At 46.4% G+C, this 14,457-nt stretch overlaps 1 protein-coding gene across 1 annotated transcript in view; it reads left to right on the forward strand.

Annotated features, from left to right (window-relative positions):
• The first annotated feature begins 589 nt into the window (after positions 1 to 589).
• The window catches only part of CAMK1G (calcium/calmodulin dependent protein kinase IG), a 64,233-nt gene continuing 50,365 nt past the window's right edge, over positions 590 to 14,457 (forward strand). The window contains exons 1-2 of the mRNA XM_063119462.1: positions 590 to 659; positions 9,564 to 9,667. Coding sequence (XP_062975532.1) covers positions 9,649 to 9,667 — 19 coding nt within the window. The 5' untranslated portion in view covers positions 590 to 659; positions 9,564 to 9,648. The remainder of the gene's footprint in view (positions 660 to 9,563; positions 9,668 to 14,457) is intronic.

Below are 14,457 nucleotides of genomic sequence, written 5' to 3' on the forward strand. Positions count from 1 at the left end.
TGACACTGTTCATAACAGTCCTATGATACTTGTGCCTTTATGCTGGGATCTGACATCAGCTTCTGAACTGGCTTATCTGACCCAGCACTTCTGGTGCACCATCAATAGCCCTTCAGCCCACGGGACCTTAGGCAGCCGCTAACATTGAGCACTGGAAGAACCTGGTTCATTTGTTGTGCAGAAGGGGGTTTCAGCAGAGTTGGAGCATCTGGCATGGCTTTAGCTGCCCCACTGCTCTTGCTACAGCAGCTGAGCTAAAGCAGACCCATGCAGAAGTACAAGAGGCGCTCCACAAAATAATGAGCTTTGTGTGAAAGTTGGGCATTGTGCCATTCTAAGGACCAGCTAATCCACACAGAGATGTACAGTAATGATTGTTGCCCTGTGGCTCAGAGGGTGCTAATGACAGGTGTACTGGAAGGGCAAAAGGGCACTCCCATTACTGTTTCAGAGACACCCACAGAGAAGTGCCTTCTAGTGTTCATTCAACTCCCCTTTAAGAGCTGCCTAGCTACTATCTCATGAAAGGAGCCTCCTGCATCCCTCCCCTTTAATCTCAGTTTATTGTTAGCACTGTGCCTGCCTTTAATCCCCGCAGACCTGTAGGAGCTGAGCAGGAGAGTCAGAGAGCAGAAGTTGCTTCGTTTTTGGTCTTTGGGGTAAGCCTGACCCTATTTTCTTGACAACCATTTGTGTTCTGTGCCTCTTTTGTCCCAAGTGCCGACGGCATCCCGTTCAGTGCGTTGCCAGGCTCTGTCGGGCTAGATTTGATGTGATGATTTCATCATGAATATATAGCTTTGCAGATTTCATAGCCCAGTGTAATACTTGACCGGTTACTTTATCTCGGAGAATTAAAGCATGAGGGGAGGGGGATAATGTCACAAAGGGTTATGTTAACTTGAAAATTAATAGTAAGGGTGATTTTGAAGAGCCCTTTCATTGATCCCAGGTGAATGTATTCCTTTGGCATGAAAAGTGTGGTCCTGCCTTCCACTGTCCATTGCCTCCCAGATGTGCTGGACTACAGCTCCCATTATCCCTAGCCAGCAAGAGCCATGTTGGCTGGGGATTATGGGTGCTGTAGTCTATCATGTTTGAAGGGCACTGGGTTTGTGGGAGGCTGGTGTAGTTTGATGGCTGTTATATACTAGCTCGTGGTTTTCTTTCTATCATGTCATTAGTGAGGTTATATTATGTTACCTGTGGTCTTAACTATGGTTACAACTGCTAGAAGAACTTGATTCACGTTATGCGGATTGTTAGCTGAATTATATTGGGGGTGGGGTTTAAGCAAACAGTTGGGATTGCATAACACGTTTCTCTTTCTCTGGCCTTAGAAGAAGAAGAAGAAGAAAAATGAAAACATTGATTTGTTTTCTTATTCGTATTAACTTAGCTTCTCAACAATTATCCCCATGTTTCTGCAGTTTCACTAATATATCCCTTCAATAGCAGACTCTGTAATGCATCTGCTGACCCTGTGAGATGTGAGAGCTGAACAATTGTTTTCGGGAAAATATTTAGACAGTGTCATAACTCTTACTAGATTGTAACTGGACACACATCCTTCTCTGGATCAAAGAGAATAAAGCAAATCTTGCTTAGATTTATCTAGTTTCTGGGTAGAGGAGGGAATATCCCCAAAGGTTAGGCAACTTCTTCCTCTTTGCAAAACAAACATGTCCAGACTGAGACACAGAGAGTGCAATTCAGCAGCTCTGCATGCTATTGTTGTCTGGTGGCAAAACACATTAAAATGATGTGTGATGCTTTTTACCTGCATTAAGGCTCTCCAGGGAGCATTTCTTTTCTCTCTCTTTTTATAGAGCAAACTTTATACACTCTAACCGGTAGATACTTCTGTGCTTTATGAGCATTTGATTGGATAAGAGGCATGAAATAGACAATAGATAATCTATTTTAGGACTCAACAGCAATATATTCCAAGCCCCCCTCCTTTGAATCCTGTGTCTTTCTTTCAGTTCATATTTTGTTGTTTCATTCTGAAACCCCAGGAAATAATTTTCTTTCAGTTCATATTTTGTTGTTTCATTCTGAAACCCCAGGAAATAATTTATATAGTACCGTTGAGCATTTGAATTTTTTTCCCCATTAAGAGTATATCAGCAATACATACAACAGCCTTGTAAAGTATGCCAGGACCATTTTACCTATATGACTACTAAGGCTTTGAGAGAGAGAGAGAGAGAGAGAGAGAGAGAGAAGCATGTCTTCCATTGTGCTTTGATCCACTTCCATGACTTGCTGAACTTTGAAACTAAGGCTGCAATCCTATGCATGCTCACCTGGGAGCAAGCCCCATTGAACTCAGTGGTACTTCTGAATAGACGTGTAAAGGATTGTGCTGTAAGACTCTAGGGCTGAGCTTCCTTTTTCCCCTCTTGCCTCCAAATCCCTTTTCCCTTTGTGTCATGTCTTTTAGACTGTAAATCTGTGGGCAAAAAATGGGAGTCTGAAGCAGACGGAGAAGCTGCTGCAAGCCCACCATTTACCTAGGGTGATCATATGAAAAGGAGGACAGGGCTCCTGCATCTTTAACAGATGCATAGAAAAGGGAATTTCAGTAGGTGTCATTTGGATGCATGAAGCATCTGGTGAAACACCCTCTTCATCACAACAGTTGAAGCAGCAGGGGCTATATTAGGGTGACCAGATACAAAAGAGGGCAGGGCTCCTGCAGCTTTTACTGTTGTGATGAAGAGGGAACTCCACCAGGTGCTGCATGCATAAAAATGACACCTGCTGAAATTCAGTTTTCTATACAACTGTTAAAGATACAGGAGCCTGGTCCTCCTTTCCATATGGTCACCCTAATTTACCATATCCATGAAAAATGATCAAACACAAGTGAATTTTAAAGACTTGGTTTAAATTTGAATCAAAATCTAGCCCTCAGATAGGGCTTAGCAAATTTAGCAGAAAAGGCAGCATGATCTGTGCGTAGGGTTGGACTGTTTGCTAAACAATAAAAGGAAACACATGCTAATGTACTGTGTACAACACCCTGGCCTACTAATTAAGGAATTAGTTCTAAAGAGTATTATTAAAAGAAGAAATATAAAGGTCTTGGAGCCCAATCTTATGCATGTTTACTCCCACAAAGTTGAATACGACTTCCTTCCTGGTAAGTATGCAAGGGATTTATGCCTTTGTATGTTTAGTAAGAAGTAATCCCCACCGATTTCCATGGGGCTATTTCCCCTACAAAGCCTGCAATTTTATATGCACTTACTTGAGAGTAAATCAATGAACTCAGTAAGATTTACTTCTGGGAAAAAGAACCTGAAGATCAGGTTGCATGCAAGCCAGAGAACGTCTATACCAATATAACTAGAAATTCCAAAAGTATGTTAGTAAAGACACCCCCAGGTTCTCTCCACCCAGGGACTAGAAATGCAGGGTGTCCAGCCATGCAGATAAAAGCTCTGTGCATGTTCTGTGGTACATGTGCAGGTTCCATGGAGACTCTCCAGTAAAAATGCAGAGGCTGTCCCACTTCACCACGTGATCACTGTTCCCAGGTTGAACATCTGCATGGGGCAGAAGTTTCAAGAGAAAACCCTATCAGAGATGCATCATTCCACATTGTGTCCTTCCACTCTTATCTCCGTCCATGGATTGTTTGTTGCAGTGCTTCAATAGCTTTCAAAAGAAGCAAATTGATCAGAAACAACAACACTGAAAGGTGTGTGTGTGTGTGTGTGCGCACGCGTGCGCGCACTATAGAAGTCAATGTCCCTTAAAATTATTTTGTTTTCACCCAGGAAGATGTAACGATGCCAAGCAGCATAAATGCACATAGCACACATTTTCAAAATGGTTGACAGAAATAAAATGGAAACAGAGATTGTCATAAATGCTTGGCATCCCATTCCATCACATGTCCATTCCACATGTGTAAGATTCATAAGGAGAATGAGGCATTGAGTGTGGCTCCTCCTCACTAGTCCACTAATTACACTTCAGCACAATCTGCTTGGTTCACAGCTTCTCCATTTCACACTGGATGATCACCGTGGCTTCTCAGTTGCTCATGCCTTTGCCGTTCATTTCAGTGGCTTATTCAAAACAGCTTTTGGCAGCTTAACTTTCACATGGTGTCCATGTGAGCTCACTGATCACAAGGTGAAGCATGTTGACTGGGGGAGCGATCTGCCTATATATGTTTGCTTTATGCTGTCTACCTTTCAGTCAGTGTTCAGTTCTGAGCTACCTGAGAGGAACGGAATTCATAATTCCCCATCCATTTTTGGAACAAAGAGAAATGAAGTCAAAAGTGCATCTGCAACAGGCATTATCAAACACTGAAATGTATTTATTTATTAGCAATATTTCTATACCACTTTTCATTTGCAGAAATCCCAAAGCTGCTTACAAAAGAATATAGTATGTATCATATTAGAGACTGATTCAAAGACAGGTCATGGCTGGCAGAATGCCAAAGTAAAAAGATACGTTTTCGGTAAATGCCTGAAACATGACAGCTTTGAGGCCTAGCATATCGTAAATCATTCCACAGGGCACCTGCCTCTACAGAGAAAATCTGTCTCCATGTTGCCTACACGACAGGCAACAGGGCCTCCTCTGAAGATTGAGGTGACCTGAGAGGTTGATAGAGGAGGGGGGGGGGGGCGTTCCTTGAGGCAACCTGGTCCTAAGTCATATAAGGTTTTGTATGCTAAGGCCAACACCTTAAACCTAGTTTGGTAGCAGATTGGAAACCACTGCAGATACTTTTGCACAGGCATAAAATGTGTGTGGTAGGCACCCCAGTCAGTAATCATGCTGCTTCATTCTGCAGTAATTGCAGGTTCCTAACCAGCCCTAAGGGCACATCAGAGTAATCCAATCTCAGGATTATCAATGGATGAAACACAGTGGCCAGGCTATCCCTGTGCAGGAATGGACACAGTCGGTGTACCAACCTTGGGCCTCCAATGACAGCAATGGATCCAGGAGAATTTATTTATTTATTTATTTTATTACATTTATATACTGCCCCACAGCCAAAGCTCTCTGGGCGGTTCACAATTTAGGGATTTAGAATGCCTAAATTGCATACTTGTTTCTCCAGGAGGAGTGGATCTCCATCTAGAGCTGGTAATTCTCTTAATTCATGGACCTGAGAACTAGGGGTGTGCACGGACCCCCCACTCCGCTTCACTTTAAGATCCGCCATTTTCGGATTGGCCCGCTCCGCCCCGCCCCCACTCCGCCTGTGCCCACTCCGCTCCGCTCGGAGCTCCGGATCCGGATCGGAGCTCCGGTCCCCCCCCATAGGGGGGGTTACCGGGCCCTGCCGCCATCGCCGCCCATGCGGCGACGGCGGCAGAGCCCGGTAAGGAGGAGGGGGGCCTTACCTGCCTCCATCCGTGGTCCGTCGCTGTCTTCAATTGAGCCCGTGGTTCCACCAGGAAGTCTGGGCCGCAAGTGCGGCCCAGACCTCCTGCTGGAACCACGGGCTCAATTGGAGACGCTGACGGACCGCGGATGGAGGCAGGTAAGGGAGAGGAGGGCGGGGGGGTTACCAGGCCCTGCCGCCATTGCCGCCCATGCGGCGACGGCGGCAGAGCCTGGTAAGGGACCAAGGGGGAGGGGGCCTTACCTGCCTCCGTCCGCGGTCCGTCACCGTCTTCAATTGAACCCATGGTTCCACCAGGAAGTCTGGGCCGCAAGTGCGGCCCAGACTTCCTGCTGGAACCACGGGCTCAATTGGAGACGCTGACGGACCGCGGACGGAGGCAGGTAAGGGAGAGGAGGGCGGGGGGCATTACCGGGCCCTGCTGCCGTCGCCGCATGGGCGACAGCGACAGCGGCAGGGCCCGGTAAACCCCACTTACCTTTCCGGCGGAGCTCCGGATTGAGGCGAAGGATCCGCCTTCACCTCGATCCTCTTCGCCACGCTCCGCCGGCCCCCCAATCTTCTTCGCCTCCACCTTAAGGGCAGGCGAAGCCCCCCGCTCCGCTACTGCTTCTCCGGTCCGATTAGAAGCGGAGCACATCCCTACTGAGAACCACTCACCTACAATCACTCCATTTTATTGGGATTCATTTTCATCTTATAATTCAGCTCTTATTCAGCCCATCACTGCATTCCACTACTGATCTATGTCATGCATAGCCTCTCCAAATTCGTATGTATTGGAAAAATAGAGAAGGTTGTCATCAGCATACTGATAGGATCTCGTCCCAAATTACCTAATGACTGCACCCAGTAGCTTCATGTAGTTATTAAACAGCATTCAAGGCAATGTGATACCTTGAGCACTCCAAAGCAAGATTTCCATGGGATCTACATACCGTCCCCCCAGGAAATTTTCTGGCACCTGCCCTGTAGATAGGAGTGGAACCACTGTAAAACAGTGCCCCCAGTCCACAAAGTCAATCCAGAAGGATATCATGTTCAATGGTATCAAAAGCCACTGAAAGATCAAGTAAGAGTAGCAGAGTTACATTCCCTCTGACCCACCCTTCTGATAAAGATTATCTATCCATTAGGGTGATCAAGCTAATTTCATCCCATAAATGGGCCAGAAACCAGACTGGAATGCGTCTAGATAAAGACCATCTTCACAGAACACCTGTAGTTCAGTTGCTACCATGCTCTCAAGTACTTTGCTGGGAGTATTTGGCACTGGATGGGTATTCATTATAAACCTCTAGATCCAGGGAGGACTTTTGTCAGGAATAGTCATACCTTTGTCTCCTTAAGGGCAGCATGGACCACCACATCAGTCAAACGCTCTTGGCTAGCTCAAATCAGCTAAGATGGGTAAGAATTAAAAAGACATGTGGTGGGTCAAACTGCTGCAAGTGTCTTGTCCAAAGACTGCAGAAGATGAAATTTATCTGACAAAACTGGGCAAGATGGTGCAATGGACACCCCATTTGACCTGTTCCAATAGCAGGGTTAAGGTCAATATGAAGGCAAGTAGTTTTGTCCTCAAAATGCCTTGCAAAATCGTCCAGCAGGCCTCCAACAGTCACAGCATCAGATTTGCTGGAGTAAATGATAATAATCCCTGTGCCACCATGAAAGGTTGTGCTAGACAGTTTTTTGAGGATGCAATGGCAGCAGCGAAATAAGCCTTTGCAGCTGTCACTGTCACATCGTAGGTGCAGTTACATGCTGCAACATGTGTTCGATCAGCCTCACATTGAATCTTACACCACTGGTGCTCTGGCCGTTGTCCAGCCTGTTTCATCATTCAGTGATCTCCAAAGAATGAAATGAAACATACAGTAACTTCAGGTAGCAGATTCCAGAGAGATGCTATTTGCTTAACACCAGTCTTTTGGGTAATTAAAAGAGCAAAGGCCACTTCAAATTAAAGGGTAGGATTGAAATTTGAACCTTCCCCCCTTTTCACCAGCATTATCCAATCAAGGGGGGGGTCTATTTGGAAGCCAATTTCTAGAGCTTAACATGCTAGAAATAAATTAGTGGGCTGTCATATAATAAATATTGTCTTGAGCTATGACCTAATTACTAAGAGCATTTTATCTTTAGCCCTCTGAAGTTGTTCAATTTTCAGAAAGTAATTTTCAAAATTAGTTACACCCGGTTGTCCTTCATTGTGAATTACAAACCAATGGTTGAATAACACTTTACTCTTTATGTACGCTGTAAATTGTTTGTTTGAATTGATTACCCAACTTTCCCCAATCTATCAGAGATAGTAACAGTAAAGATAAAGAAAAGAGGCCGTGGAAGAGCTGTAGCTCAGTGTGATAGGGCACCTGCTTTGCATGCATGCAGCATCTCCAGGTAGCGCAGGAAAAACTCCTGCCTGAAATCCGGAAGAGACACTGCCAGTCAGTGTCGACAGACTAGATGGACCAAGGGTCTGACTCAGTATAAGATGACTTCCCACATTCCTATGAGGCAGATGCCCCTTTCAAATGATTTGAAATTGTAGACTTCAATTCTATGCACATTTCCTTAGGGGATAGCCCCACTTAATTCACTGGGGCTTAATGTCCAAGTAAACATGAGGAGGGTCTGTAGCTAGCAGTAGAGCATGGGTTTCACTTAAAAAGGTTTCTGGGCTCAATCATCGGCATTGTCGGTTAAAGGATCTCAGCTAGCAAAGCTGGGATTCAGAAAGACCTGAGAGCTGCTATCAGACAAACTAGGCTATGTGGACCAGTAGTCTGAATCAGTGGTGTAGCTAGGTAATTCCAGAGCCAGCATGGTTCACAGAGCCAGTAATTCCATCATGGTCTTTCAGGGTCCTTGCTTGAGACAGTCATGTGCATTACTTCACTTATGAAGCACACATTACCATTTCTCCTCTCTCCCTACCTGCACCGCCATTCCTTGCTTTACAACTGCTTCTATGTTCCTCATGGATTTTTTTTTAAAAAAAGGTTTTGCCAACCCTGAGTAGAATCCAACAGGACTATTGGGGAAATGTTCCCTCTTGTCCATTCTGTTGTGCAAGCGGAACTCTCTGCTTGTGCAATGGAGATTTCATGCTTCCTATAAGAAGCCCCAAAACAAGGGGATATGCTCATTTCTGGATCAGGACATTTCAGCAAAGCTCTCTGCTGACCTGCCCATTCCAGAAATGAATGTTTCCACTCATTTCCAGTCGCTCCCAAAAATGAGGAATCTCCGTTGGGCAAGTGGCAGATCTCACTTGTGGAATGAAATCGGCAGGGGCGTAACACCCCACTCTTTAGAAAAAGAAATACTCTGAGCATGTACAGTTTTGCATTTTAAACTTGCTTAAATCATATCACCGTTGTGACAACAAAAATAAAATGGGGTTTGTTACTGCCATTTACTTCTAAGAAAAGCAAAAACACGCTTAAAGTAAAAATAATAAAATGAGTATCTGTAACCTGGGCCAGATCTACACCAAGCAGGACATAACACTTTGAACGCTGTATCTTGAGTTTGTCCTGGGCTCCAACCATTGTCAATACCATTCTATCTGTTTTAAAGCAGTATTGTAGATCCTGCCTTGGTCCAGCCAACTGCCTCCTGACTATAAAAAGTGGTTTTTTAAAAAGAAGAAAGGATGCTGGGGCAACCATCGTTAGTCCCAGGACACCCATGATGGTCCAGGTTGTCACCTCTCAGGCCTGTTTGCTGCTATTCTCACTACCTGCCATTCTGTGAGTACTCATTTGAGGGTGTCCTGGGCTGTAAGGTCCCAGACTAGGAGCTGCACCACTGGTCTGAATCAATAGAAAGCAACCTCTTATGTGCATGACGTGTGGAAGCTGGTGGCTCCAATGTCTATAGGGCAGTGAATCTGTTCCTTTAGAGTTCTGGCTGGTTCTGACCAAAACCCAGAGCAGATTCACTGCCCCACTGACATGGGAGCCACGAGCCTCGCCTGTGCATGACTGAGCAACTATGCAGGTCTTCCGTCTTCCTTGCTATGGTGAGGTTCACCGTCTTCCCTGCTATGGTGAGATCTATTTTTTTAAAGTGATAACAATTCTGTCTAAATTTGCATCTATACATATAAATTAGGACATGCATGTTTCATCCAGATGTTTGTCTTCCTTTGTTTTCTGATTTTTAGTGATGCGTTTCCTCCTTAGGGGTGATGCACATGTTGCCACCCTATCTCTACATGAAGCAGAATGAGGAGAGAATGAAGTGGCAGAATGGACTGTAGAACTTCAGGTAGGTTTTACGTTTCTAAATGATCCCTTACTCTCTCTTTTTAAAAATAACAACAACAACAACTTCCTTCATGTAGAAAACTAGCATGCAAGGAACCAGCTGGGCCAGAACATTTATCTCCTATGTTGTATTTTTTGACTAACACGGAAGAGGGTGTTGACACTTGGGAGAGTGTCCCCTCCCCTCCCTACAGTCTAATTGGTACACTACAGTCTACCAACTCAGAGGGTCCATTCTGCTATTTTATTCTTATGTAGACCAGGCTTAAATTTGTCACGACGAAGTATTGCCAGAACTTTCTAGAAAGGTATTCACTGTGTAAATAATGTAAACAGTCGGCGGTGCCAGAGAAATGCTATTGAAAGTTATATGTTTCTATTTACCTAAAAGCCAACAAATGAGCACAAAATATTACATCCAAAGTGTTGGCTCAGTGCTGATTAAACCATTTAGAGAGATGAACCGTCAGGTGACTTTCACTCTCCATGCTTCAAAGGTCCTGTCAAGTTGTTTCCAATGTGGTATATACAAGGGCACTTTTCACAGATTCCCATGCTCTCCAAATGTGTTGGACTACGAATCCCAACACCCCCCAGCCAACACAGGGCAAGCTGGGAGTGGTAGTCCAGCACATCTGGAGGGCACCAGGTTGGGGAAAGACTGCCACATTACCACATGAATACTGAACATTGATGGTGTGGAAGTCATCACATGGCTCCACCTCTGAGATTAGGTTGTCAGTCAGCCGTCATGTTCGTCAGAATTTGCTTCCTGCTGAAGTGGGACAAGATACGACAAGTCATGTGATCTTATTGACCAATCAAGGCCATTTTGTCATAGAATGATAGAATAGTAGAGTTGGAAGGGGCCTATAAAGCCATCTAGTCCAACCCCCTGCTCAATGCAGGAATCCACCCTAAAGCATCCCTGACAGATGGTTGTCCAGCTGCCTCTTGAATGCCTCTAGTGTGGGAGAGCCCACAACCTCCCTAGGTAACTGGTTCTATTGTTGTACTACTCTAACAGTCAGGAAGTTTTTTCCTGATGTCCAGTCAGAATCTGGCTTCCTGTAACTTGAGCCCATTATTCCATGTCCTGCACTCTGGGATGACCGAGAAGAGATCCTGGCCCTTCTCTGTGTGACAACCTTTCAAGTATTTGAAGAGTGCTATCATGTCTCCCCTCAATCTTCTCTTCTCCAGGCTAAACATTGTTCAATTGATTGTCCTTAATTGAGAACTTGTCTTACAAAACTGCCCTGGATGCATAGCCCAGCATACTGAGATGGAGTATCCTTAAAGTTGGCAGTATAGTTGAGGGATGTGCTCCGCTTCTAATCGGACCGGCGAATTAGAAGTGGAGCAGGTTGCTTTGCCTCCCCTTAAGGCAGAGGCGAAGAGGATTGGGGGGCCGGCGGAGCATGGCGAAGAGGCGTGATCCTTTGCCTCAATCTGGAGCTCCGCCGGAAAGGTAAGTGGGGTTTACCGGGCCCTGCCGCTGTCGCTGTCGCCCATGCAGCGACAGCGGCAGGGCCCGGTAAACCCCCCCTCCTCTCCCTTACCTGCCTCCGTCCGCGGTCCGTCGGCTTCTTCAATTGAGCGCGCAGTTCAACCAGGAAGTCTGGGCTGCACTTGCGGCCCAGACTTCCTGGTTGAACCACGGGCTCAATTGAAGAAGCCGACGGACCGCGGATGGAGGCAGGTAAGGCCCCCCTCCCCCTTGGTCCCTTACCGGGCTCTGCGCCGTCGCCGCACAGGCAGCGACAGCGGCAGGGCCCGGTAAACACCCCCTGCCCTCCTCTCCCGGCCTTTCCTGGCACCACTCCCCTCCACTGCGGAGCTCCGATTCGGAGCCGGAGCTCCGCGGCGAAGAGGAGCGGAGTATGGGCAGAGCGGCGCGGAGTGGGCCGATCCGAAATTTTTGGATAGGCCCGCGGGGCGGAGCGGGGGGTCCGTGCACACCCCTAGTATAGTTCTCACCTCCCTCACTGGACTCCCACCACACCTAGCCCCAGTTCTGCTGCTAAAAGTGAGCATACAGCCATGTTGCTAGGCTGTTTACTCCATGTTCAGGCCATTCTCTGCCTTTCCTCAAGAATAGCCAGACTTTTTTTCTTCTCCAGTGCCCTGCATGCTACTCCTCCAATAAAAGCAAGGGTGGAGCTGCATGCAAGGCCCTGGAAAAGAACAAGCTGTTCATAGATGTATAGAAGGGCCTCACCGTAAAGTGAATGGCCTGACTGCGATGCTGCACCCCAGGCACTGTGGTTATGGCCAGGCAGAAGGACAGCCATTTTGAGGAGATAAAGCAGGGCTGTTGAACCTCTTTCAACCCAAGGGCCAAATTCTATTTCAAAGGAGCTCTCAGGGGCCGAATTCCAGTGGTGGGCAGGGCCAAAGGCGCAGGGCCAGAAATATAAAAAAATACCAGGCTATTTTAGCCCAAAGTTCTTGCCCCTAGTAACTAAGCCTTAAGGGAAGCATTCCAACATTTTAGAATGGGCAAAAAACTGCACAAAAGCTAGGAAATCACCGAAAGGGTCAGTGTTTGGTGGGGAAAGGGGTGAGGTCTGGGAAAGGAGGTGGGGCCAGGAAAAAGGGCTGGGGCTGAGAGAAGGGTGTGGGGCTGAGGGAAGGGGTATGGCCAATGGTGTAACCCCGGGTGCTGGGATTTGGCTCCGGGGCCGGAGGTTCTGCGTCACTGAGGAAAAGGCTACACCAGTTATTGTGAAGTGAGCCATTTTCAGGATGAGCTGGATTTTCTGCCCTTAATATAGGATCATAGGAAGCTGCCTTATACTGAGCCAGACCATTGGTCCATCTGTCCCGGTGTTGTCGACACTGTTTGGCAGCAGTGCCCTCCCCCCCAGGGTTTCAGGCAGGAATTTTTCCAGCCCTACCTGGAGAGGCTGGGGATCAAACCTGGGACTTTCTACATGCAAAGCAGTTGCTCTACCACTCAAGATCCCTGGATTATGTGTGGGGGGGTGGATCAATGGCAATAAACGTTGCTGTGACGCAGTCGTAAAGTACAGGATTGTGTTCTGTATACGTTTCTTGTGTACATGGTTGCACAGATCAAGGATGATACTGAACAGAACAATACACCAGCAAGTATTGACAATGCAGAGTTGTCATTTTGAATCCTGCACCTCTGCTCAAATGTATCCACCTGTGCATAGATCTATGTACATATATCAAACAACTGAGGCGAGCCACCTTTTACCATGACTGAACAGTTCGCAGGGGAGCGTAACACACACTTGCCAGCAGAGAAAGGCCAACACACATTATGGCCTTTAAGGAGTTTATGGCAGACTGAAACTGTCATTCTTTTGCAGCTGAGTCAATTTCTTTTTCACTACACTTAAATTACCCTTTGAAGCCTGGCACTGGAGCACTCGAAAATCATGTAACCCTGTTCATTAAAGGTGGCAAATGCAGTTTCGGTGGGAATTGAAAACCTTAACTACCTGTCACAAGGTGTGAACTTTTGGCTTTTGCTTCTTCTTTCTTTTTCTTTTTTTCTTTTTGAGCAGTAGTGATTTCTGTCTGTTCATAATGTTCTTAACAAAAGATTCAATTTGGTCTCTGGCAAATTCAGCCATGTGCCTAAAGGCTCTCATTTCTCCTGAAAAGTGAGAAATGGAGTATGTTTGAGCCTTAGAGGTGAATATGCTGTTAGAATCCATTCCCGTCCTGATTTCAATGCATTTCGCTAGTGTTTGAACACAACAAGAGCTTTCCCAAGTGCCTGCGCTTAATATCGCTTCCAGGAATCTCTTTTTAACCACAGTTTATTGTTAAGCAAGTTGGTAAAATGTCATGGTTTCCAGCTCACCATATAGAATCATAGAATCATAGAATAGCAGAGTTGGAAGGGGCCTACAAGGCCATCGAGTCCAACCCCCTGCTCAATGCAGGAATCCACCCTAAAGCATCCCTGACAGAGGGTTGTCCAGCTGCCTCTTGAAGGCCTCTAGTGTGGGAGCCTTTCTCAACCTGATGCCTCCCAGATGTGTTGGACTATGACACGACATTGCTACCACAGGATGTAGTGGTGGCCACCAATTTGGATGGCTTTAAAAGGGGGTTGGACAAATTCCTGGAGGAAAAGGCTATCAATGGTTACTAGTCCTGATGCCTAGGTGCTACCTCCAGTATCAGAGGCAGTAAGCCTATACATACACTAGACAAGTTGATGGTGAACATGGGTGAGAGGGTGCTATTGCACCATGTCCTGCTTGTGGGTTCCAGGTCAACACTTGGTTGGTCACCGTGTGAACAGAGTGCTGGACTAGATGGACCCTTGGTTTTACCCAGTATGGCTCTTCTTACAACTCCCAGAAGCCCCCAGCCAGCTAAAATTCTGGGAATTGTGGTCTAACACACCTGGAGAGCACCAGGTCAGAGAAGGCTGATGTAAGGAGCTGCTTGGGGCTGATTTGAGCCAATGTGGCACTGTGGGTAGTTTGCTTGGGGAAGACTACGAAAACCTGGATTCGGTTTCCAACCCAGCTTTGAGGCTCACTGAATGTCCCTATACCGGGAATGGGGAACATGTGGCCCATGAGATGTTGTTTCTGGACTGCAATTCCCATCATTCCTCATCATTGGCTATCAAGCTGTCAAAAAAAAAAGTACTGGAAATGATCAGTGATACATCTGTAGGACACCAGGAGGAGAAGGACTGCCCTAAAGCCACCATTTTCTCAAAATGAGTGCATGCTTCATAGGTGCAAACAGTTGCTCATGGAGGTGCACCCTCCTTCCTCACCACTCATACTGAAT

The sequence above is a fragment of the Elgaria multicarinata genome, chromosome 1 (genome assembly GCF_023053635.1).
Source record: "Elgaria multicarinata webbii isolate HBS135686 ecotype San Diego chromosome 1, rElgMul1.1.pri, whole genome shotgun sequence".
NCBI lineage: Eukaryota > Metazoa > Chordata > Lepidosauria > Squamata > Anguidae > Elgaria > Elgaria multicarinata.